General features: G+C 42.1%; 1 protein-coding gene across 2 annotated transcripts in view; it reads left to right on the forward strand.

Annotated features, from left to right (window-relative positions):
- The window catches only part of LOC145346857 (tyrosine-protein phosphatase non-receptor type 2-like), a 77,139-nt gene continuing 50,004 nt past the window's right edge, over window positions 1-27,135 (forward strand). Inside the window, exons 1-2 of one of the 2 annotated variants that reach the window (XM_080194700.1) lie at window positions 1-237; window positions 9,588-9,678. In XM_080194700.1, the coding sequence (XP_080050826.1) occupies window positions 181-237; window positions 9,588-9,678 (148 nt within the window). In that variant the 5' untranslated portion in view covers window positions 1-180. The remainder of the gene's footprint in view (window positions 238-9,587; window positions 9,679-27,135) is intronic. The other variant, XM_080194699.1, reaches the window with a different exon arrangement.

A 27,135-nucleotide genomic window follows, 5' to 3' on the forward strand; every position in this document is an offset into this window, starting at 1 on the left:
GTCCCGCTGCGCCTGCGTGCTCGGGGCCGTGTCGGACAGCCGGGCCGTGGGTTTGGATGTCGGCGGCCGGAGAGAGCGGCGGAACCGGGGTCCGAGGAAAATAAACTTCACCCGGCGGCGGAAGGCAAGGCAAAACTAAACCAGAGCCGAGGGGGATTCTACTCATCACATCTTTGTAATATGGAGGAGAAATTCGCCGAGATCGACGAGCAGCGCCGCTGGTCTCAGTCATACCTGGTAAGTTTGTAAAAGTTCTCATTAGCCGTGCTCTCCCGCATGCCGATCCGAATGTCTCGCACATCAACACGGGAGATGTGCGAGGAAAGCCACCGGCGGGCCGCCTAACCCCCGCTTTCCGCTAACGGAAGCTAGGCCGCCGGGCGCGAGAGCAACCGCTGCAGTGCGCCCTGCTCTTCAGTCTTTCTTTTTCGCCGACGGGTAATCGCTCCCTCTTAAAGGGGATGTTTCCTTCTTGCAACTTGAACTTCACACATGGGCTGGTACAAAACACAACCGCAGACTGCGTTTTAAAAAAAACAGCTCGGGGCTACTGAACGGCTTCGAAGTCTCAGTCTCGAGGACTGACTGTCACTTAATCTTTTTAGATTACACTTGTTTGCAAATTCCATTCCACCTCACCCACAAGTTCAAATAGGAAGGCAGGTAGTCTGGCTTCTGCCCTGTTTCATCGACTGTGTTGTTACAAAGTTTTTAAAGTTTACTTATTACTGTCACAGGTAGGCATACGTTAACATGGCAAAGAAGTGACTGTGAAAGTCCCCTAGTCGCCACACTCCGGTGCCTGTCTGGGTACACTGAGGGAGAATTTAGCATGGCCAGTGCACCTAACCAGCACGGAAACAGTGTTCCTTCAACACTGTGGAAGGAAATCGGTAGAAACCCGCGCAGAATGTGCAGACTCCACATAGACAGTCACCAAGCTGGGAATCGAACCCACGTCCTTGGTACTGTGAGGCAGCAGTGATCACAGTGCTGTTCCACTGTTTGCACAAACTTAGGTTGTAGGACACCAGTTTTGTGGTAGTCTGTTTTTTTGGCTGGTAAAAGTTTGATAATGTCTCTGGGCATGTCTCCATGGCAGGTTTGGGAGATGGCAGGTCCCAATTACATTTGTCTTCATTTGCAAATTAAGACATTAATTCTTTCCATTGTTTATATTGTGGCTTGGTTCAGTTATACTTGGTTATTGCACTGATATGACCCAGTTTAGTAGAAAGTAACATGGCAAGGTGATTTGTAAAAGTCGTTAGTGCTACGTTTGTCCTGATACTTATTTTGGATTTTATTGCTGTATTTTCTAATGCTAGAATTCTCATCATCTCATTGAATCCCAGGTCTATGATTCTATCAGCTAAACAATTGGAATTATATTTAATATAAATGGATGAGTGGAGTTGTAGACACTGGCGTCCTGGAACTCAATTAAATGAGTAGTATTGAAAACATATTTGTATTCTTTGAGAGGGGGAGAGGATGATTGAGAGAATGAAAAGACTGAGACTACACCCTTTCACATCACTGACTTGCCCTGGGGGCACCATCATGTTGCAACACTCCACCATCAACTGTTGCCAATGTTAGCAGACCGTGGGATCCTGGTTCCTTGTTGTGGCACACCCTAGGATTCTGCTTACTGTTGCAGACACTAGCACCCTTCATAATGCTGTTAGTTCATGAGACTTTTCCACCCAGCTGTTGACAGATCTGCTCTTTAGCCTGCAGTAGCACTTCCCTTCCCCGTAGCTTTTTCCTTTGAGAAGGGCAAGAGCAGCAATATTGTGGGTCTGCCATTATTGCCACGGGACCCTCTAAATCATGGTGTAATCATTAAGATGGTGCTGTTGCTGGGGCTGTTTTATTGAATCGCTTTCTTCCAACAACATGGGAATATTATCATCACAAGGAAGACTTGAGATATTCAATAAAAAGATCCAGTGTCACATTCTGGTGTTAATTAAGAATGGCATTATCCACATATCAGGAACTAATAAAGTAATGGTGCTTTCTCTCCTGACCAAATCCTGAAATTTTATGTCATCCTAGTGCCAGGTATCACTCTATGCCCCAATCCCTTCCAACTATTGCGAGATCCCAAGAACAATTATGTAAAACTAATACTTGTGTGATAGAAACCATAGAAAATTACAGCTCAGAAACAGGCCTTTTGGCTTGTCTTGTCTGTGCCGAACCATTTTTTGCCTAGTCCCACTGACCTGCACTTGGACCATATCCCTCCACACCTCTCTCATCCATGAACCCATCCAAGTTTTTCTTAAATGTTAAAAGTGACCCCGCATTTCCCACTTTATCTGGCAGCTCATTCCGCACTCTCTGCATGAAGAAGCCCCCCCTAATATTCCCTTTAAACTTTTCTCGTTTCACCCTTAACCCATGCCCTCTGGTTTATTTCTCCCCTAACCTCAGTGGCATCTTTTGTAGTGCTACCAAAGTAAGTTTGTGCTCTGCAGTGAAATAGAAAGAAAGGCTTACATTTATACGGTGCTTTTTATGACCACCGGATGTCGCAGAATCAAGGCCTTTTGGCCCATCATGACTGCACCAGCTCTCTGTAGGAGCAATTTAACTGGTGGTCTCCCACTCTTGGCCCTGCAAATTCTTCCTTTTCAGGGAACAGTCTAATTCCCTTTTGAGTGCCTTGATTGAATCTGCTTCCAACACATTGTCACCCAGTGCATTCCAGATACTGACCATTTGCTGTGTGGAAAAGGTTTTCCCCTTGTTGCCATTGTTTCTTTTGCTAATTACCTTAAATCTGTGCCCCCTCATTCTTCTCATTTTCCACCAATAGGAACAGCTTTTTCTTGTCTCTTCTGTCCAGGCTGAGGTAATTTTAAGTACCTCAGATCTCCTCTCAACTTTCTCTGAGGAAATCAGTCCCAACTTTTCTAGTCTGTCTACGTAACTGTGGTTACTCATCTCTGGAACCATTCTTGTAAATTTTTTCTGTGCTATTTCTAAAGCCTTCATTTTCTTCCTGAAGTGTAGTACCCAGAATAGGCCACAGTACATTTGATGAAGCTGAATCAGTGTTCTATACAAGTTAAAAGATGCTTTACCAGTAAGTAAGTACTTTCTGAAGTGTATTTACTGTTGCAAAGTAGAAAATGCAACAACAAATTTGTACACAGCAAGCTCCCACAAACATTGTCATAGCAAAATAATAATGGCCAGATCATCTGTTTTTTGATGTCGAGTGAAGGATAAATGTTGGCTAGGGCACTAAGAAAAGTCCTGCTACACCTTTTCCAAATAGTACCACAGGATCTTGTACATTTACTTGAGAAAGCAGTGGGCTTCATTTTAACATAAGACCTGAAGGACAGAGGCTCTGTCAGTGCAGTCTTCCCTCATATTTTTTATTTTATTTTCATAGGATGTGAGCTAATGTCCTTGAAGGAAGAAAATCTATCTTCCTATTTATCTGTCCCATATGTAACTGCAGACCCACAGTGATGAGGCTGATTCTTAACTGCCCTCTAAAATGTTTACATCTGCAACAGGTGGATTGGTGGGGAGGATATCAAGTAAGTTTTTCCCTCTTTTTGGTTTCCTCACCATCTGCACAAACCCAGTCTAGCAGCTTTAGGACTTGGTCAGTTCAGTGGCTAATGGCACTATCAATGGTGCAACTCTTCGTGAGTGATACTGAAGCCTCCAACCCAGAGTACATTCTGTGTCCTGCCCATCTGTCTTTTACCAAGTGGTGTTCACTATGGAGGAGTATCAGCTGGGCAAATAGCCGGTAATCAACAAGAGGCTTCCTAGTCCATGTCTGACCTGATGCCATAAAAATTCATGGGATCTTGAGTCAATGTTGAGAGTTAACAGAGCAACTTTGCCCCCCAATAAACTAGGCTTGTACTCATTAGAGTTTAGAAGAATGAGGGGAGATCTCATTGAGATGTATAAGATGATGAATGGGATGGATAGGATAGAGGTGGAGAGACTCTTCCCGCTCAGAAAGGACAGTAGGACTAGGGGGCACAGCCTCAAGATAAAGGGGGGGTGGTTTAGAACGGAGTTGAGGAGGAACTTCTTCACTCAAAGGGTGGTGAATCTCTGGAATTCTCTGCCCGTTGACGTGGTGGAGGCTGCCTCGCTAAATATTTTTAGGACGCGGGTTGATGGGTTTTTGATAAGCGAGGGGATTAAGGGTTATGGGGAGAGGGCGGGAATGTGGAACTGAGCCGCGACAGATCAGCCATGATCTTATTGAATGGCGGGGCAGGCTCGAAGGGCTAGATGGCCTACTCCTGCTCCTATTTCTTATGTTCTTACCCGGTTACCACTGTGCTACCATCTCTGGTGGATCTGTCCTTTTGCTGGGACAGGGCTTCCAGGATGGGAGATAGTTTTATCTTACAGACAATGTCAGGCTGTTGCTTGACCTGTCCGTTGGATAGCTTTTTCAATTTCTGCTGTTAGAAAGGAGGACTTTGTAGGGTCCGATAGTGTTGGGTTTGCCATTCTTGTTTCTGGTGTCTAGTTTGATGTAGGGTCATCCATCCGCTTCATTCTTTTTTGTAGACTTTGTTACAGATTTAATACAACAGTGACATGCAAGACCATTTCAGAGTGATTTAAGAGTCAACCACATTGCTGTGGTCTGGAGTCACGTGTAGGCCAAACTCGGCAAATTTCCTTCCCTAAAGAGACATTCGTAGATCATGTGCGATTTTACGACATTGACAATGGTTTCGTGGTCACTGTTACTGAGATGAGCTGTTTAATTTCATTTTATCAGCTGAATTTAAATTCCACCAGCTACCATGGTGGCTTTCAAATCCATGTCCCCAGCGCAATAACCTGTACTTCTGGTATTACCGACATTGCCACTCCACCACTGCCTCAACTAGCATGTCAGTTGTTTAAATTTTTTAAATCCTTTTTCAATGATTTGAAATCCTTGGAGTGGGACTTTAGTCAGGAATATTGTGATTTGGAGGCAGCAATGCTGCCAATTGTGCCACGGCTGTTGCAGTTCTTCCAATCTAAAACCAATGCACCAACTAATGCGGGCTCGTTGGGCCGAAGGGCCTGTTTCCCGTGCTGTGTTGTTCTTTGTTCAAATGTCCACAAACCCCCAACACTAAGCCTCACATGTCTATCTGCTATCTATATAGTGACTACCATCTTATTGTGTATCTTGGCCGATAAAGAACATAAGAAATAGGAGCAGGAGTAGGCCATCTAGCCCTTCGAGCCTGCCCCGCCATTCAATAAGATCATGGCTGAGTAAAAAGTAAATAAATGAATGAACATACTGCGATCAAGGTCATGAACATTTATGATTCTCATGGCATTTGATCTCCTAGTACTGATAGCTGTTACACAGTGGAAATTGATTAAATCCCTACACTTCGCACTTCAATGAATAGCATTTGTTCCATGGTAACAAGAATCAGCAATTCGATTTTTCTGGTTTGTTTTGTCATTTAATCAGATTATTCCTGTTCTATATCGCAACAATATTTACCCACTTTTGTTCCCTGTCCATTAATCCTTTTCTAGGTGCCAACTGTGACTCAGTAGATAGCGCACTCATTTTAGAGTTGTGGCTTAAGGCCAATGCAGGACTTGAGCAGAAAAATCAAAGCTGGCATCCAAGTGCAGTCCTGGGTGAGTTCTGCACGGGCTTTCGGAGCATTGTCCCTTTCCAGGTTAAAGTCCAACAGGTTTATTTGGTAGCATGAGCTTTTGGAGCGTTGCCTCTTCATCAGGTGATTTCAGCTTTTTGATTGCCAAAAGTGAAGGAATAGTGACATAATTCCAAGTCAGGGTGTTGTGTCGCTTGGAGGGGAACATGCAATAAATGTTGTTCCCATCTATTGCTCTTGCCCTTCCTGGTGGTAGAAGGTTTGAGTTTGGAAAGTGCTGTTGAAAGCCTTGCTGAGTTTCTGTGGTGCATCGTGTAGTTGAAACACGCTGATGCCACAGTGTTGGAGGAGGAGGCCATTGATGAAGTAGCTGAAGATGCTTGTGTCCAGCACCACTCCTATAGTCATATCCTGGGACTTGTATAGTTCCCTAATATCCATAAGGGAAGGAAATTTGCCGTCCCTTAGCTGGCCTGGCCTATGTGTGATTCCAGATCCACAGTAATGTGGTTGACTCTCAAATGCCTTGCGAAATGTAGGGATTGGCAATAAATGCTGGCCCAGCAGTGATGTCCACATTCTGTAACTGAATTAAAAAAAATACCCCATTGTATTTTTATAACTTTATATATTTTGATTAGATCACCCACTCAATCATCAAAATTGAAGGGAATAGAAGCCATATTTATAAAACATGACGTCTTAATTTCCTGCTTTAAGTCCTGGTATAATCCTGGTAAATTTATGATGTCGCTCTTCCATCATTACTATTTCTCTTCTGCAATTTGGGTGTATTAATTCTTGCTTAATATTGCTGCCTTCCTTAAAAAGTGCAACTTTAAATGAATCCGATTTTCCCATTATAATTAATGTAAAAACTTTATTTAGGTTCTGTAGTACCTTTTCCCTCAGAGAAAATACCTTGTTAGTCGATTGCTAAATACAATAAACAAAATAGCTTTCAAAACGGAATAAAAGAAAATAAAAGTACTAACTGTTTATACTTATCTTCTGCTTGCCACCTCTTGCTGCCCATTCTGCTCGCCATCTCCTTCTCCCTAATCCTCCGGCTTCCTGACCCTTCCACAAGCTAGTTCTCCATCTGGCCATCCCTCCCATCATCTGATCACTTCCCTCTCCCGAACTCTTACCATGGGCAAGGCCTGGGAGATGAGAAAGGCAGTGGCAACCTGAGAGCAACTTTGTTTTACAGAGTTATGGAGGTAAGCCAGAATTGGGAGGCTTGGAGAGCGGGAATGAGAGCGGCCACTCCAAACCAGTGAAGTTTAGGTCACATAACCCTACATCTCACAGGGCACAAAACATGTTGATGCAAATCCACTGTGTTAAATGCAAGTACTGGCTCCATTAAAAAGACAATGTTAAAGCAAATCAACTTAAAATGGAAAAACATGAAATGAGAACTTATTGCAATCAAGAATGAGAATAAACGTAGCCATGCTGGTTTTAAACTTACTAGGCGGTGGTTCCAAACAGTGATGGTACTTTATCCACCCCCACCCTCGCAATGCTTCCATTCAGGGGCGGTACGGTGGTTAGCACTGCTGCCTGTCAGCGTCAGGGACCAGGTTTGATTCCTTGCTCAGTTCACTCTGTGTAGTTTGCATGTTCTCCTTGTGTCTGCATGGGTTTCCTCCCACAATCTGAAAGACATCTGGTTAGGTGCATTGACCCGAACAGGCGCCAGAATGTGGCGACTAGGGGAATTTCTCAGTAACTTAATTGCAGTATTAATGTAAGCATTTCTTGTGAATAATAATAAATAAACTTTAAACGTTCTCTGTAATTATCCTGCTCATCTGCTCCAATCCTTACTGGATCCAGGAACTATTCAGCAAAACCAAAGAAGTTCCTCCTGTAGTGCTGTCAGAATAGGTTTGTGATACATGAAGGAAAATATACAAAAGCATATTTATTTAGGGGCAGATGGTGGCATCACTGGACTATTATACCAGAGACCCAGGCTAATGCTTTGGGAACGTGGGTTCAAATCCCATCATGACAGCTGGTGCAATTTAAATTCAATTAATCAATCTCAAAGTGAAAGCCATGAGACTATCATCAATTGTTCTAAAATCCATTTGGTTCACTAATATCTTTCAGGGAAAGCAATCTGGTGTCCGTACCTGGTCTGGCTGATGCATGAGTCCAGATCCTAATAATGTGTTTGACTTTCAACTGCCTCTGAAATGGCCTAGCAAGCCATTTGGGATGTTGAACAAATGCTGGCCTTGCTGGTGGTGCACATCCCATGAAAGAATAAAAGGAATCATGTTCTAAAAGGGTCCAGTGAATGGAGGAATGCAATGATTGTGGGATGTGCAGAAAAAGCTACTGGCACGCTTAAATCTTGGTTAAATATTCAAGATGATGTTAATAGAGATCATCCATTACCACTGACAAAGGACAACTTTGTGGCACTTGAGGCAAACTTTGCCTTTCCAGCGTTGACATGTTAAGTCATTCTGTGCAGCAAATTATATCATCTGATCACACCAAAGTTCTGAGGCTGCATCATCATACCTCACAGATGGATGGATGCGAGCCAACAGAGGCAAAAGTAATCAAGAAGGATAATAGAATTTTCTTTACCTCGAAGGGGTTGTAGGTGATGCTTCAGATTTTTTTAGAGTCTTGATCACAGCTTGGTCACACTCCATCTGGAATACTGTTGATTTTTGGTCACCTAAACTCTGGAAAGATGTATTGGCTTTGGGAGGCTCACAGTGCATGTTTACCAGAATGATTGAAGGCAGTAAGAGTTTAAATTATGAGGACAGGTTGCATAAACTAAGCTTCCACTCCCCTGTTTGATGGATGATTTAATTGAGACCTTTCAAAATTTGTTCTTAGGGCAAAACCGGCACTTGTTGCTTGTCTATTCCGAGTTGTATTTGAGAAGGTGGTGGTATGATGCCATCTTGAACCGCTGTGGTCCATGTGGTTTAGGCACACCCACAGTGCTGTTAGGGAGGGAGGTCTAGGAATTTGACTCTGTGATATTGATCGAATGGTTGTAAAGTTTTAAGTCAGGATGTGTGACTGGGAGGGGAATAGGGGAATAGGTAGGTAGTTATGTTCCTTTTTGTCTCCTGCTTTTGTTGTTCCAGGTGGCTGAAGGTTTGGAAGGTGCTTGCAACAGCAGCATCCCCAAAAAAACTTTGCTCTCTGATTTATTTCCTCTAGAACAAGAAGAAATAAAATTGTCATTTAGGAGTGAAATCAGAACAGATCTTTCATAAAAAGCACAATGGAGTGGCACAGTAGTTAACACTGCTCCCTCACAGCGCCAGGGACCAAGGTTCGATTCCTGGGTTGGGTCACTGACTGTGGAATTTGCATGTTCGCCCCATGTCTATGTGGGTTTCCTTCGCGTGCTGCGGTTTTCTCCCACAGTATGAAAGATGTGCAGGTTCGGTGTATTGGCCATCCCTCTGTACCCGAACAGTTGCTGGAGTGTGGTGACCAGAGGATTTTCACAGTAACTTCATTGCAGTGTTAATGTAAGCCTACTTGTGACAGTAATAAATAAATAGGAAACACAATTTCTTGATATGCAGCACCCAACATACATTCCCAAAAGAAACAGTACAGATGCTTGGTCAGTTCAGATTTTTAAGAGATTGATGGATCTTAGTTGAGTAAGGTTTGGAGCAAAGGTGAATGGATGACATGGAAGAAAGTTAACAGGCAATTTGTATACTCTACTCATCCTGAAAACACCCGAAATACCCCAAAATTTCTCTGTTTATTTGATATTCAGTCCTAGTAAGCTTCCTTTTGCTAATAATTAACTATTAGATGTATCCATTCCTACAGACTAATCAGGGGAATATAGGGAGTGTAATATGGCTTTTTGGTTTCAGTTTAGGTGTACCTTGATTATTGCCTGTGTATGTTAATGAAGATTGCTTCTTTTGATGGCAGGAAATTCGAAATGAATCTCAAGACTTCCCGTATAAAGTAGCCAAATATCCAGAAAACCGGGTTCGAAACAGATACAGAGATGTCAGCCCATGTAAGTAGAATGTTGCAGAAGTTGTGCTCTGTAAACTCCACGTGGCTTAATCCACAGAGACAGTTGCATGTTTCAGACCTATTGGTGACATTAACAATAAAGTTGACATATGTTAAATATCTGTTGATCTCTTGTCTTGCACATGCAGAGACAAAACTGTGTTGCCTTCAGATGAAGTAGGCAACAGTAATTGCTCTGGGGCACACAGATGTAATTCAGTCCCGTTTTAAAGTTGCACATTTATTTTTCTGACTGCAAATTTTTAATGGCAATCACCTATGCTTACTTGTCATGCTATAATTGCATCCTTCTGCTCGTAATGACACTGACAGAAAGTGTAATTACAGGGTGATAAATTAAAAAACTGCCTCTGTAAACCTAACTGAATATTGGAATTTGTAACTTAAGTCAATGCAAAATGCACATTTTTTTTATAGGAATTACTGGTTGATTCTTTTTTCTTCAAAACTCTTGCCTTTGGCTTAACAGTGAAGAGACATGAGTATTTTTACTAAGACCTAATGTGCTCTCTCAACTGGATTTAAAATAATCCAGGATGCTATTTGAAGATGAGCAAAGACATTTACCAAAAGTTCTGAGTGAAACGGCACCATAAAAAGCAATTTATTTAATCGTTTATCTCATTACTATTTGTGAGATCCTTCTTTGCATAAATTGGCTGCCACTATTGTCTACATTATATGTGTTACGTTTTAAATGTGTGTGTAAATGGCTGTGAAGAACCTTGGGATGTCCTAGGCATGATATGAATGCAAGTTTGTTCTTTTGCTTGAATGTACCTGACTCCATAAGCTGGTCTAATTCGTGCATGTTGGCAGATAGTTCTACTATGTGGGTTGCATCCTCACCTCAGGGCCGGAATCTTATCACCATTCACTCCAAGCCCTTGCAGTGGGTGGAGATTTGGCTGGCCGCTAAATTCTCTGACCTTACTGCAGTGGGAGTGTGGCATGAACAGCAGGTGAGATTGCATCTTAGGTGTTTGGGTCAGTGTTTACCCAGAAGTCGTCACTGCACAAGTCTATACGGTTAAACACTGTTATTGTTTACGTAAAGAATTTTGATCTGTATGGGCATGAAGATTAGTAAGTACCTAATGTGGAACATGTCAGTTCTATGCAAATTCCACAGCTGTCTGCTGGTTGTTGTTCAAATGGAATGTGAAAGTGTTTCAGCTGTTTCCAGTAAATGGTGTTTTTTTTTAACGATTAACTACCGTGAGACAGAATCCTCTAGAGAGTTCTTATCCATGTCAGCTGTGATCTATCTTTTTCTTGCAAGTTGCATCAGAGTGTATTATACCTATAAGGTTAAAGTTGAGGTTGTAATTTATTTATGAGCTCACATGATACCTAAACAATATTGAGTGGACCAAGAGTAGCTGTTGTATGTTGCAGCCTTGAAACTATACTAGCAGATCTCCCAGGCAGAGTGGTATTGTCACTGTATTAGTAATCCAGAAATCCAGGGTAATGTTGTGGGGAATTGGGTTTGGGTCTCACCATGGCAGATGTTGAAATTTGAATTCAGTAAAAACCTAGAATTAAAAGTTAAAGATAAGCATTGCCGATTGCTGTAAAAACCGATCTGTTTCACTCATGTCCTGTAGGGATGGAAAACTGCCATCCTTATTTGGTCTGGTCTGCATGTGACTCCAGGCTGACAGCAATGTGGTTGACTCTTCCTTCTGAAATGGCCTAGTAAGCCACTCAGGGCAATTAGGGAAAGTAACAAATGTTAGCCCAGCCAGCACTGCCCACATTCCCATGAACGAATTAAAAAATATATAAATTTTCATCTAGAAAAAATGACCTCAAGTGGTCAAAGCTCATTGTTTGCATAGCCTCAGAGTGGTCTAGCAAATATTTTCTTCCACTGAATTTTCAACACAAACATAGAGGTTTATGAGTAAAAATGAAGTACAGTCTTCATACATTGTAGCTGTTATCTTTTTTAACCTAAAAACAAAGAAACCCAACTTAATCACGAATGTCTGTGCGTAGTTTGTAATGGAAACACAGCATTTGTTGATGAATTTACATGTATGTCAAATTGGCCTGTATTTAACCTTGTCTCCTAATTCACCTCCCAGCATAGTTTTAAAGCCTTCTGGGGAGAATTAAAAGCAAAGGAGTTCTCAAAATCTCTTAAGGACAAGGGAGTACACCCTCTACCCATATGAAACTGGTAAACAGGTTTGAGTACCTAGAAATTGTGCATGCTGCACATGTTCAGAATGCACAGATGTGGTTGAAGACCTGTTTAACTGTTGATTTAAACATATACAGTGTCAGCTGTGACATTTGTGATGAGGCCTTGAATGTAAAAAATGCAATGAAGGTTTTAAAGGGACGCAAAGGACAAGCCAATGGGTAATTTCTACAGCATTATTGTGACGATTGCTCTCTTAATTTTATTTTAAAACTTTATTTTGGACAAACGAGGAACACAATTGTTCAAGAAACAGTTTGACTAATTCAACTAATTTATCAGCATAATGGAAAAATATTTATACACAAATTGTAGACAAATCATTTCCTATTATAATTCGTCATTTAAATTGCAGTGGGAAAAAATGTTTATGGATGGGAAGTGTATATACAGAATTTTTGTATATTTGTTAACTTTTATAAAATTGAAGAGATTGGAAATGAGATTAAACTGATTAGAAGGGAAGTGTTACGCAATGTATGTTCAAATATTCTGTGTTCCACTAAGTTACACAGCTCTGGCTGAGTTCTACAAATAGTAAGAGCTGATGTTGTAAAATCCAAATTGAAGATTTTAAAAAAATGACTTACTGGCTGGAATTGTGCAAGTTAAGTATTTTGGCATTTTGTTCTTTGGTTTGAAGAGTACTGTGTACTTGGTTTGAATGTACGATTCCAATTTGTGTTACAAATAGACTGACTATAAATATATCTCTAGCACTTCCTGTCCAAATCTAGATTTTTTTTTAAAAGAAGTCATTCTCATGATGTGGGTGATGCTTATTGCCTATTCCTAATTGCCCTGAGAAGGTGTTAGTGAGTTGCCGCCTTGAATCCTGAAGTGCATATGGTATAGGTACACCCACTGTGCTGTTAGGGAGAAGGTCAAACTCCTGGAACTTCGTGACTGTAAAGGAGCAGAGATGTATTTCCAAGTCAGGATAGTGTGTTGATTGGATGGGGATGTCCAGGTGCTGGTATTTGCATGTGTCTGGTGCCCTTGTCCTACATGATTGTGGTTTGAAGATACTGTCTAAGAAGACTTGGTGAGTTCCTGCAGAACATCTTGTAGATGGCACTGTTGCCACTGTTTGTTGGTGGTAGATGAAGTGATTGTGTGTGGATGGAGTGCCAATCGAACAGGTTACTTTATATGGATGGTGCCAAGCTTCTTGATTGTTGGAACTGCAGTCATCCAGGCAATATTCCATTGCAATCCTGACTTCTACCTTGTAGATGGTGGACAGGCCTTGGGAGTTAGGAGGTGAGTTACTCGGATTACGAGCTTTGACTTGCTGTTGTAACCAGGATATGTATAAGAACAAAAGAACTAAGAGCAGGAGTAGGCCATCTGGCTCCTCAGCCTGCTCTGCTATTCAATAAGATCATGGCTGATCTTTTCACGGATTCAGCTCTACTTACCCGCCTGCTCACCGTAACCCTCAATTCCATTACTGTTCAAAAATTTATCTATTCTTGCCTTGGAAACATTCAGTGAAGTAGCCTTAACTGCTTTACTGGGCAGGGAATTCCACAGATTCACAACTCTTTATGTGAAGAAGTTCGTCCTCAACTCAGTCCTAAATCTGCTTCCCCTTATGTTGAGGCCGTGCCCCTGAGTTCGAGTTTCACCCACCTGTGGAGACAACTTCCCTGCTTCTATCTTATCTATTCCCTTCATAATCTTATATGTTTCTAGAAGATCTCCCCTCATTCTTCTGAATATGTGGCCAGTCCAGTTCAGTTTCTGGTCAATGTTAATGCCTAGGATGTTAATCGCAGGGATTCAACAATAGTAGTGCCACTGAGTGTCAAGGGGCATTGTTGGCAGTTGTCTGGCATTTCTTTGGCATGAATGTTACATGCCACTTGTTAGCCTAAGCTTGGATGTGTCTAAGTCTTGCTGCATTTTGATTTGATTTGCTTCATCATTTGAGGAAACGTGAATGGAGCTGAACATTTTGCAGTCATCAACGGCCTTCCCCACTTCTAACCTTACGAAGGACAGAAGGACATTGGTGAAGCAGCTGAAGATGGCTGGGCCTAGGCCACTTTCCTGAGGAATTCCTATAGTGATGTCTGGAACTGAGATGATTGCCCTCCAACAGCCACAACTTTGTGCTAGGTATGACTCCAATCAGCAGAGTTTTCCCCTTGATTCCCATTAGCCCCAGTTTTGCTAGGGCTCCATGTAGAGGGCAGTCATTCTCACCTCACCCCTGGGCCAAGTGGCCAAATGTTACATACAGTACTCCAGTTATGGTCTCATCGAGGCCTTCTACAATTCTAGTAAAACCTGCATGTTTTATGTTCCATTCCTTTTGCAATAAGCACCAAAATTTATTTGTCACCTTAATCGCTTGCTGGACATGCATAATAATTTTTTGTGATTTGTGAGTCAAGATGCCCAGATTCCTCTGCAACTACTGAGTTCTGAATTTTTACTCAATTTACCATTTTCCTATTCTTTTGCCAAAATGAACCAGTTCACATTTATCCATCTTTCAAGTGTTTGCTCATTCGCATAATTTGCAGACTCTACTACTACTTGACAACTTGTCTTCCTATCTATTTTTGATTTGATTTATTATTGTCACATGTATTAGTATACAGTAAAAAAAAATTGTTTCTTGTGTGCTATAACAACAAATCCTACTGTTCATAGAGAAGGAAAGGAGAGAGTGCAGAATTTAGTCTTACAGTCATAGCTTGGGTGTAGAGAAAGATCAACTTAGTGCATGGTAGATCCATTCAAAATCTTGATGGCAGCAGGAAGAAGCTGTTCTTGAGTTTGTTGGTACATGATCTCAGATTTTTCTATCTTTTTCTGATAGAAGATGATGGAAGAGAGTATGTCCGTGGTGCATGGGGTCCTTAATTATGCTAGCTGCTTTTCCGAGGCAGTGGGAAGTGTACATGGAGTCAGTGGATTGGAGGCTGATTTGTGTGATGAACTAGGCTTCATTCACAACGCTTTGTAGTTCCTTGTGGTCTTGGGCAGAGCAGGAGCCATACCAAGTTGTGATACAAGCAGAAAGAAACCCGCACATCTTTGGACTGTTGGAGGAAGCCCATGCAGACACGAGGAGAATGTGCAAACTCCACAGAGACAGTGACCTGAGTCGAGAATCGAACCCAGGTCCCTGGAGCTGTGAAGCAGCAGTGCTAACCACTGTGCTACACTGTGCCGCCCCAAAGGTCTTAGGTCTTGGACATGATAAACCTGCGTGGTATTTGAAGAGAAACTATAGAAAGCAGTGTTCAAGGACTGGGATGGAGACATGGTTAAATTTGGCTTTGTGGGAAAGGGAGAAATGCGGGAAGCAGCTGAATGGATAGCTTTTATCTTTATGATAGAAAAATCTATGTGCTTCTGAAAATGCTTAAAAAGGTGTTCAGCTACTAGTGGTGTACTGCAGGGATCTGTTTTGGGGCCACTGCTGTTTGTCATTTTCATAAATGACTTAGATGAGGGTGTAGAAGGATGGGTTCGTAAATTTGCAGATGACAGTAAAGTCGGAGGAGTTGTAGACAATGAGGATGGATGTTACAGTTTGCAGAGGGACATAGATAAGCTGCAGAGCTGGGCTGAGAGGTGGCAAATGGAGTTTAATGCGGAAAAGTGTGAGGTGATTCACTTTGGAAGGAGTAACAGGATTACAGAGTATTGGGCTAATGGAAGGACTCTTGGTAGTGTGGATGAGCAGAGAGATCTCAGTGTACATGTGCATAGATCCCTGAAAGTTGGCACCCAGGTTGATAAGCTTGTTAAGAAGGCATATGGTGTGTTTGCTTTTATTGGTAGAGGGATTGAATTTCGGAGCCGTGAGATCGTGTTGCAGCTGTACAAAGCTCTGGTGTGGCTGCACTTGGAGGTGACCTGATTGAGGCATACAAGATGATCAGAGGATTGGATAGTGAGAGCCTTTTTCCTCAGATGGTGATGGCTAACACGAGGGGACATAGCTTTAAATTGAGGGGTGATAAATATAGGACGGATGTCAGAGGTATGTTCTTTACTCAGAGGGTAGTAAGGGCGTGGAATGCCCTGCCTGCAGCAGTTGTGGACTCGCCAACTTTAAGGGCATTCAAATGGTAATTGGATAGGCATATGGATAATATTGGAATAGTTTAGGTTAGAGGGTCATTAGATTGAGTCCACTGGTCGGCGCAACGTCGAGGGCTGAAGGGCCTGTACTGCACTGTAATGTTCTATGTTCTAGGTGAGAGTAGAGAGGACAGGGGACAATAATGTGAGGAGGTAGTTCATAGTGGAAAAGCAAATCCAAGATTGCCTTTCAGAACGACCATGGAGTCATGGGTAGCTAAGAATGATTGTGGAGCCGTGGAAAGCTCGCATTTCAGTGTAAGGCCTGTCCCCATTGATTTGATTCTCGTTTAAAGGGTAAAAGTGCTGTTACCATCAAAGGGACTTTCCACAGTGATTCACAGTATTTGAAAAGAACAGAGTAATGAAAGTAATGACAACTTCACTTTTTAAAAGAATTCTTTTAGCAAAAGAGGCAGCTGAGGTTTGTGCTTCACTTTTCCCAGCCAGCTCCACCCTCTGTTCCATTGTACCTTTATGACTAGCACAAATTTCAATCTATTGGATTCTTCTTTCTCAGGCTCATGATTGACTGCACTTGCACCATTTCATGAATGTTGTAAGTTCATTGGTTTAAAATTAAATTGGTTAAAAATTAATTTTTCGCAGTTGAGTCATTTTTAAACTCATGTTGTCTGTTAAATATTTCTTGGAAGAAATTTGAGAAGAGCTACAGGATCATGCCTTCAGTGGTTTGGTTACTGGAAAGATTCCCCACTAACAATGTGATGCCCCAGGTGAAAAATCCACAATTCCTCACAAAATTCCCCAAAACCTAGAGCCATAAGCCTAGGCTTGTCACATTGGGTGGCACGACACATGGTGATGCCAACTTTGTCAGATGTGTGGGATATATTCCAGTGAAAACTCTGATATAGATCATGACAGGTCTGTCTTCAGTTTGTTCCTGCTTTCTCTACACCATCACATTGTGCCTAATAGAGTGAAATGAGAATGTTAATTTGCTGCTCAGATGTTTTTATGGGCTGATAGTGATGAAGATTGTTCTCTGTCTTGTCCCCACTTGTAGAATCATAGAAATGCGACAGTGCAAAATGAGGCCATTCGGCCCATTGGGTTAGAACTGACAACAATCCCACCCAGGCCCTATCCCCATAACCTGACATATTTTCCTGCTAATCCCGCTAATCTACGCATCCCCGGGACAGTGAAGGGCTATTTAGCATGGCCATTGCACCTAACCTGCAGGAGTGTGGGAGGAAATCAGAGCACCTGGAGGAAACCCACACTGACACGGGGAGAATGTGCAAACTCCACACAGATAGTTAGCAAGCTGGGAATCAAACCCAGGTCCCTGGAACTGTAGGCAGCAGAGTTAACCACTGTGCCACATGCTGCCTGATTACCCTCTTGACTGCACCTTTCAGTGCCAAAATCTGGGGTATTAGGGAAGATGTGCGATATTGGATTCCTTTATCCCTTTCTTTTGGAGCATCTTCCTCTAAGCATTTGGATCCTTAGTCGGGTTTCTGTGGGAGAATTCCTTTCATTTCAGAAGAGGAACATTGAAGAAAAACGGGAGAGAAAATGCTGGAAATTTTCAGCAGTCTGGTAGCATCTGTAAGAAAAGAGTTGGTGTTTCAAAAGATTTGACAAATGGTCATCTGGATTTGAAATGTGAACTCTTTTCTCTCCTTACAGATGCTGCCAGACATGCTGAGATTTTCCAGCATTTTCACTTTTGGTTTCAGATTCCAGCATCCACAGTAATTTGCTCCTGTTTATTGAGGAAAAACAGGGCATGTAAATATCAACCCCGAAACACAATTTCTGAAATGCAGGCATGAGGCATAGAAATATGGAGGGGCTGCATTGGGGAAATACAAAATTGGCAGGTACCGAAAGAAATTTATGTCAGTGAGATGGAGGAGGAAGCATATTGAGAGAGATGAGACAGGCTTTGATTGACTAGCCAACAGAGATGGAATGCATTGCACAGGGAAATACATTGATACAGATATGAAAGATGGATCATGACCAGTGTTCCTTTAAACTTTGCGAATGCTTCGCTGCGTAGCAACTGGGAATGTTCCGTGCGAACATCAAACGGGCTGCTCGCAAGCAATCCTGAGGGACTGTGCAGTGTGGCAAATGGGCCACAGGAATTAGAGGGAACGTTGATCATGACAAACGCTGATAAACAACATGATTCAGAATTGTAGAGGTAATTCAAGATAGAAAAGCAAAGATTGGAGCCAAAGAGAAGCAAGTGAATGGATGGGTGTAATTTCATAATACTGGTACACCATAATACGACAGAAAATCAAAATTCATCTCCATTAAAACAAATAGAATCGTATCATAGAACCCTACAGTGCAGAAAGAGGCCCTTCAGCCCATCGAGTCTGTGCTGACCACAATCCCACCCAGGCCCTATCCCCATATCCCTACATATTTTACATGCTAATCCCTCTAACCTATGCATCTTAGGACACTAAGGGGCAATTTTAGCATGGCCAATCAACTTAACCCGCACATCTTTGGACTGAGAGAGCAAACTGGAGCACCCGGAGGAAACCCATGCAGACATGAGGAGAATGTGCAAACGCCACACAAACAGTGACCCGGGCCAGGAATCGAACCCAGGTCCCTGGAGCTGTGAAGCAGCAGTGCTAACCGCTGAGCTACCGTGCCACCTGTAAATAGGCAAGACATTTATTTAATTCTTCAACAACCTCATGTAATAGCAAAAAGATATTTGTTTTAATGGCATGTTGACAAAAAAAATTGCATTGTAATATCTAGCATTCATCATTTAATATTCTTCAGTAACCTACAAATACACAAATAAATTTTCTGAAGATCTCTGCTGATAGAATTGCCTATAGAACATAGAACATTACAGCGCAGAACAGACCCTTCGGCCCACGATGTTGCGCCGACCAGTTTAAAAAGAAACAATGACCCTCTAACCTAAACCAATCCCTTTTCGTCCATAAACCTATCCACGGTTTAACATCCATGTTATGGAACCATAATATGAACTGTCTAACCAAACTTTCCTTTATATAATCTGATGTTAAGTGATTGTCTGAAAAAACATGCTATGATGCACATCACTAAAGTGATGGAGAAATTAAACTATTTTGCAGTCATAGTTTTGAATCATTATGCTTCAGCTTTCTTTATTTCATATTTTGTAAAGATCGGCATCAATATCTCTTAACATATCTCTAAATTTAAATATTAGATTTTACATGCAACATTCCTCACAAACATTTGTGACATTCAGGACGCTGTGCAGAAAATATGGAATGAGTTGAACTTTAATTCTTGCCATTATACTATTTTGAATGGAATTTTTATTTAAATGATGACTAAGCACTTCTACAAAAGGGAAACAAACAGGAACAGTCGGATTCAGTAAAAGTAAAGTTTATTTATTAGTCACAGTATCACATTAATACTGCAGTGAAGCTACTGTGAAATTCCCCTAGTTGCCACACCCCGGCGCCTGTTCGTGTCAGTGCATCTGAACAGCACGCCTTTCAGATTGTGGGAGGAAACTGGAGCACGCAGAGGAAACCCACGCAGACACTAGGAGAATGTGCAAACTCGACACAGACAGTGACCCAAGCCGGGAATCGAACCCGGATCCCTGGCGCTGTGAGGCAGCAGTGCGAGCCACTGTGCTGCCTTTCACTTTCTCTTCTAGCCAATCCTGATGGACTGGAATTTGAATAAATGAGTTGAGGTTATGGAAGACAGGCAAGAAAATGGTGTTTTTTAGGCCACAATCAGATTGGCCATCATCTTACTGAAATGATAGAGTAGGCCTGATGGACTGCATTGCTTACTTCTACTCCATCTTCTTGTGTTACGAGCCTATAATGGTTGGTATGTGCCAAGACACCACCTGCAATGAAAATTACCATTGTTTTTCCATGCTTGTATCTCGCCAATCCTTTATGACACACCAATTTTTTTTTCAGGGTTATTAACTACTCTCTAATCTGGTCATATTGGGCCTGATTTTACAGTTCTCATTCCAAGTGCTGAATCTGGGTCCAATACATAGACTTGGAAATCTGCTTTCAGGCACCCCCATATGCACTTTGCGGATCTGACTTGCGCTGTGGCAGAGCTTAGCATGGCCAAAATGACTGGAGCTCTGCGCATGTGCTGTTGGAAAAAAATTTGAAAAGGTGCAACCACATCAGATCACTCCCGGGCCGCAGAAAGCGGAAAGGGCAGCCTGGGAGCGAAAAGCAAGAGCGATGGCCCCCATAGACACGTAGACATCACTGTCCCTCTTATCCATCTACCTACTGCCTACAGAGTGGTAGCGGACCCCCCTTAACACCCATCCCCATCCCACCAAGACATCCACTTGGCCTGCACCCCCCCCCCCCCCCCCCACCCCCACCCCCACCCCCACCCACCGATCTGAGTCAGAGAGCCATTGGAAGCATTGAACTCGTGTCTTGAGCAGCTGGAGTGCCCAAAACAGACTTTTATTCAGTGCGTCCATTTCGGCACGATTCCGGATTGGCGAACACGTTGATAAAGGGGGAAATGCTGATAAAGTTTGGCAGGCGGTTCAGTCATTCAATTGAAATGCATGCAAATGCATTTAAATCATCATTGCACCCATTTTGGGCGTGAATCGGATTGCGGCCGTTTCTGGGCGTCAGTAATGTGGCCATCTGCGCGGACACGGGCGCGGATTGCATTAATGGCCTCACATCCTACTTGACCACATTGTTGTGCCCAAAAACGGGCACGATGCAATGATAAAATCAGGCCTATTGTTTCCCTGTTAAATTATTTGTTTCAACTCACTAAAGCTTTTTAGAAGGCACCCTCCAAACCCATGATCTCAATCATCTAGCAGGACAAGGGCAACAGATACATAAGTAGAACACCACCTGCAAGTTCATCCTAAATCATGCACCACACTGACTTGGAACTTCATTGTCGCTGGGTCAAAATCTTGGAGTTCTCTGATACAGATGAGAAAGTGGGGTGGAATGATGAGTAAGTTTGCAGATGATACCAAGATTGTTAGGGTGGTTAACAATGAAGAAGGGCATAGGTTACAGGAAGATATAGGTGGGTTGGTCAGATTGGCAGAACAATGGAATGTGAGGTAATGCACTTTGGAAGAAGTAACAAGACAAGGGAATGTTTAATGAATGGCAGGAAGCTCAGAATAAGAGATGGATTTTGGAGTACTTATTCATAGGTTCCTGAAGGCAGCTGAGCAGGTGAATACAATAGTTAAGAAGGCATATGGGACACTTGCTTTTACCAGTCTTGGCATAGAGTTTAAGAGCAGGGAGGTTACGTTGGAGCTGTACAGAATGTTGATTAGACTATTGCTAGAGTGCTGTGTGCAGTTCTGGTACTTCATTATAGGAATATGTGATTGCATACAGGGATACAGAGGAGATTCACCAGAATATTGCCTAGGATGCAGCACTTGAGCGATAAGGAAAGGTTGGATAGAGTTGAATTGTTTCCTATGGAGCGGAGAAGGCTGAGCGGGAGCATGATTGAGATGTATAAGATTTTGAGGGGTTTAGACTGGGTGAGTAGGAAGCATTTGTTCTCCCTTGGTTGAGGGGTCAGTCACGAGGGGGTATTGTGTAGGACAAGGGGCAGGAGATTCACAGAGATTTTGATAAAAAATCTTTTTCACTCAGAGGGTGGTGGGAATTTAGAGTACATTGCCTGGGAAGGAAGTGGAGGCTGAAAACTTTACAATGTTTAAAAAAATTTGCGTGATCATATGAAAAATCATAATAGTCAAGGATTTGGGATAAATGGGATTTGCGCGATTTTAGTGGTAGTTATTGTCAGTGTAGACTTGATGGGCAGAAGGACCTATTCTGCACTGTGTGATTCTCCCCAACAGCACTATGGGTGTTTCTACAACACATGGTCTGTAGCGATTCAAAAGGGCAGCTCGCCATCACCTTCTCCAAAGGCAATTAAGGATGCACAATAAATGTCGGCTTAGCCAGTGACACCTACATCTCATGATCCAATAAAAGGAAAATTGCCTTCTAATGAACTATTTTAATCGTGTTGAAGTTCATTTTCAATGCCACATATTGGTGTCCATCTTTGATAAAAACTACATTGCCATTGAATTGTCACAGAGAATATTCCTTTTATGTGCACAATGTTACCTCAGTTATATCGATCATATATTCTATTAAATGATAAAACAATTCTAATATCCTTTACTCCAGCATTCATATCAGGCCCAGTTTAAACTTAACCACTAAAATCGCTCATATCGTAGAAGTAAGTAACTTGCTTCATTGAAGGTGCACTACCTAAAAATCAGTGCTATTAAGTGAGCATCACCGCAGGATATGTATCTAATTTATTGATTTGATAAATTGTGTAAACCCTTTTGCACACTAAAATAAATTTACAGCAAAATAGATGATTGCTTAATGATAAATGGCAATTTCCTCTCCCCCAGCAGTTAAAGAGTTAAGCAGCTGTGTTTATGTGTAGGCTGCATCCAGAACTATTCATAGTATTACATTAGTTCGTCTTTCTGAAACAGTGATGTCATCTTTCCGAGAACACTAGGGCCTTGGTTTACCAGAAAGAGTAGAACTTTTCCTGTTGACACCTGAAATGTAAGCATTGTTAACATGATTATGGAAACATTATCGAATCCTTAAAGAGGTAGAAAGTAGCTGAATATGTCTTTTTGGAAAACAGCTTATTTAAAAGGAGGAGTCGTCTACTGTTTTACCGTTTTAGTTTTGTATGACTATTGATGAATATTTTTGTAGTCATTTTAGACTGCAGAGATTGTTTTTCATGCATAATTTTCTGTGTGTGTTTAAAAGCATAGGTTGAATAAAACATTATATTATGCACATAAGATGATTGCATAAGCAGTTCTACTTCACAATGTACTGCAACTTATGAGAATCTGGTAAAGACAAACATTAATGGTCAGGAGTATATGGGTTTAAATTGCTCCAAATTAGATTGTTGTAATTTTTTGTTTCCTTTTATAATTCATTCTGATCTATAGAATACTGACAGGGAATTTAAACCATTTTGCCTTAAATATTCAACTTGCCTTAAGTTGTTTTATAGAATATATGACAGAGGAAAATGATGATAAATTTCATTCTTTTTTAGGCTGGCTTATAATAGTGGCAACTTAAAAGTTACCACAAGTAGAATTATTATTCATTGTACATTCCTTCACACCCACCCACACTGTACAGCAGTTTGTGATTCCTGGCAAATTTGATTTTCTGCTTTACTAGCAGATCTCTGATGCATTGCTTACAAATCCTAGGTTTTGTTCTTGTGCAGTGTATTAGATCAAGTAGCATTATAAGGATCATTGACCAACATTGGGAGTGTTGCTGAGATTTCACACTGGTACAGGCCCAGAAGTCTAGTAGTACTGGCATACGATGAGGGGACTTTTGGTTTTTCAGTATATTTGTGGGGCATCGGGGTGAAAGTAATGAGGTGGGTATCGTTGGGGAGCACCAGAGAGGAATGTTCTTACAACACTAGGACAAGTCTTTGGAAGTGGTGCCCTTAACTGGAACTTTGAGAGTGCACACTCATTTACAGAAATAGGTTAGTATGGCATTTCAGTAAAATACTCAGGAGTATTGCATTGTTAGATGTTCTGCTTGCCTATACAGGTGGTATCCTTTCTAATGTTTGCCAAACTGCACCATCAACAACGGGTTAACTTTTTTTTCATGTTCGTTTTGTCTCATGCTCGGAACTTGCTGAAATCAAATTGACTTTCCTTTAGAGTCGTTTTCATAGTCAGAGGTTTACAGCATGGAAACAGGCTCTTCGGCCCAACTTGTCCATGCCTCCCAGTTTTACTATTAATATTAAGCTAGTCCCAATTGCCCACATTTGGCTCACATCCCTCTATACCCATCTTACCCATGTAACTATTTAAATGCTTTTTAAAGATAAAATTGTACCCGCCTCTACTACTACTTCTGGCAGCTCACTCCAGATACTCAGCACCCTCTGTGGGAAAAAATGCCCATTGGAACCATTTGTATCTTCTCTCACCTTAAACCTAACCCCTCTAGGACCTTTCGGAAAACATGTTGACTATTTATCTTATCTATGCCCCTCTTTATTTTATAGATCGGTAAAAGATCACCCCTTAGCATCTATGCTCCAGAGAAAAAAGTCTCAGTCTATCTACCCTCTCCTTACAACTCAAACCATAAAGTCTCAGTAGCATCCTAGTAAATATTTTCTGCACTCTTTCTAGTTTAATAATATCCTTTCTATAATAGGGTGACCAAAATTGCACACAGTATTCCAAGAGTGGCCCTACCAATGTCTTGTACAACTTGAACAAGATGTCCCAGCTCCTGTATTCAGTGTTCTGACCAATGAAATCAAGCATGCTGAATGTCTTCTTCACCACTCTGTCCACCTGTGACTCCACTCTCAAGGAGCCATGAACTTGTATCTCTAGATCTCTTTGTTCTTTAACACGCCCAATACAAGGCCTTATCATTAATTGATTAAGTCCTGCCCTGGTTCGATATACCAAAATGAATCACTTCATATTTATAGTAGTAGTGGGTAAAGTGGTTGTGATACTGTTGACACTGAATTACTGGATAATATATAAAGTTTATTTATTAGTCACAAGTAAGGCTGTATTAAAGTAATGCTGCAATGAAGCAACTGTGAAATTCCTGTAGTCGCCACGCTCTGGTGCCTGTTCGGATCAATGCACTAATACTAGCACTTCATTCAGACTGTGGGAGGAAACCCACGCAGACATAGAACATAAGAACATAACAAATTGGAGTAGGCCATCTAGCCCTTCGAGCCTGACCTGCCATTCAATAAAATCATGGCTGATCTGAAGTGGATCAGTTCCACTTTCCTGCTTTCTCCCCATACCCTTAATTCCCTTGTCTATCAAAAACCTATCTACCTGTGACTTAAATATATTTAGCGAGGTAGTCTCCACCACTTCAACGGGCAGAGAATTCCAGAGATTCACCACCCTTTGAGTGAAGAAGTTCCTCCTCAACTCTGATCTAAACTGCAGCCCCCCCCCCTTATCTTGAGGCTGTGCCTCTAGTCCTGATATCCCTTCTAAACGGGAAGAATCTCCCTACCTCCACCCTATCCATCCCTTTCATTATCTTATACGTCTCTATAAGATCCCCCCTCATCCTTCTAAACTCCAACGAATACAGACCCAGTCTATTTAGTCTCTCTTCATAGTCCAACCCCCTCATCTCCGGTATCAGCCTAGTGAACCTCCTCTGCACTCCCTCCAAGGCCAGTATATCCTTGCGCAAGTGCGGCAACCAAAACTGCACACAGTACTCCAGCTGCGGCCTCACCAGTATCCTGTACAATTGCAGCAAGACCTCCCTGCTTTTATATTCTATCCCCCTCGCTATAAAGGCCAGCATTCCATTTGCCTTCTTGATCACCTGCTGCACCTGCAAACTGGGTTTTTGCGACTCGTGCACAAGGACCCCCCAGGTCCCTCTGCACCGTAGCATGCTGCAGCTTTTCGCACTTTAAATAATAATCCCTCCTACTATTATTTCTGCCGAAGTGGATAACCTCACACTTGCTAACATTATACTCTATCTGCCAGGTCCTCGCCCACTCGCTCAGCCTATCCAGATCCCTCTGCAGACTTTCCACACCCTCCATGCAATTTGCTTTTCCACTCATCTTCACGTCATCAGCAAATTTTGTCACCCTACACTCAGCCCCCTCCTCCAGATCATCTATATAAATGGTAATTAGCTGAGGCCCCAGCACCGATCCCTGCGGCATTCCACTAGTCACCAACCGCCAATCAGAATAGCACCCACTGATACCAACTTTCTGCTTCCTATTAGACACACTATCCACGCTATCCTCTATCCACACTAACACCTTACCCCCAACTCCGTGCACCCTAACCTTCTGTAGCAACCTTTTATGAGGCACCTTATCAAATGCCCTTTGAAAATCTAAAGACACCATATCCACCGGTTCCCCTCTGTCTACTGCACTAGTCACATCCTCATAGAAATCCAATAAATTCATCAATATAACTTCCTGTTAACGAATCCGTGCTGCGCCTGCTCTATCAAACCATTCTTTTCTTGGTGCCTCACTATTTCTTCTTTGATGACGGACTCAAGCATTTTTCCAGCTACAGATGTTAAACTAACCGTCCTGTAATTCCCTGCCTTTTGTCTGCTACCTTTTTTAAACAGCGGCGTAACATTAGCCGTTTTCCAATCTTCCGGCACTTCCCTGGAATCCAGCGAATTTTGGTAAATAATTACTAAGGCATCCACTATCACCTCTGCCATTTCTTTCAGAACCCTGGGATGCATTCCATCCGGAGGCCCTCAACTCCTATCATCCTTCTATCTTTAAGATCCGGTAGGGCGAATGTGCAAACTCCATGTAGACAGTGACCCAAGTTGGGAATTGAACCCAGGTCTCTAGTGCTGTGAGGCAGCAATGCTAACCACAGTGCCACCATGCTGCTCCCTACTGTAGGATTGCAAGAAATCTCTTTTAAATGTAATTCAATATCTGTTTTCCTTTCTCCTTTGAATAACTATTTTCTATGAAAGTGAAATAATTCAAGAAATGTTCGAATTATGTTATATAAATTGTTTCCAAAATAAATTGGGGAAGATAATATATTCTACTGGAAGGCTAGTGCAGGGAAAGATTTTGAGGCCACCCACCATGTGGAAATGTGGTGTTAGTCATCTAAGAGTCGTGGGAAATGGCTTACAGTCCTATCGCCTCTGGCCACTGCAATTTTTCATGAATCTGTTGGTAGGCAGGAGTTGGACAATGTATCCGTTTAATCTGCAAATTGTGATCTTATGATCTACATAGCACTCTACCAATTTAGAACAGCCCATTGCATGCTTTTTTTCAGTATCAGCTGGCAGTCAGCCATAGAGGAGGTAGGGTTTTTCCACATTTTTATGCGGTTGGGAGGAAGTGAGTGCTGTTTCCGAGTCCATAAACAAGCCTGGTCTGCTGTTTCTTTGGCCTAGAGGCTGCACAGTGTTGCAACCACCAGAGATGAAGAAATGGTCTGGGGAGCTTGTTTTCTGCTTGCAGGCCACTCTG

Source organism: Carcharhinus amblyrhynchos, chromosome 8 (genome assembly GCF_965287045.1).
Source record: "Carcharhinus amblyrhynchos chromosome 8, sCarAmb.v2.hapA, whole genome shotgun sequence".
NCBI lineage: Eukaryota > Metazoa > Chordata > Chondrichthyes > Carcharhiniformes > Carcharhinidae > Carcharhinus > Carcharhinus amblyrhynchos.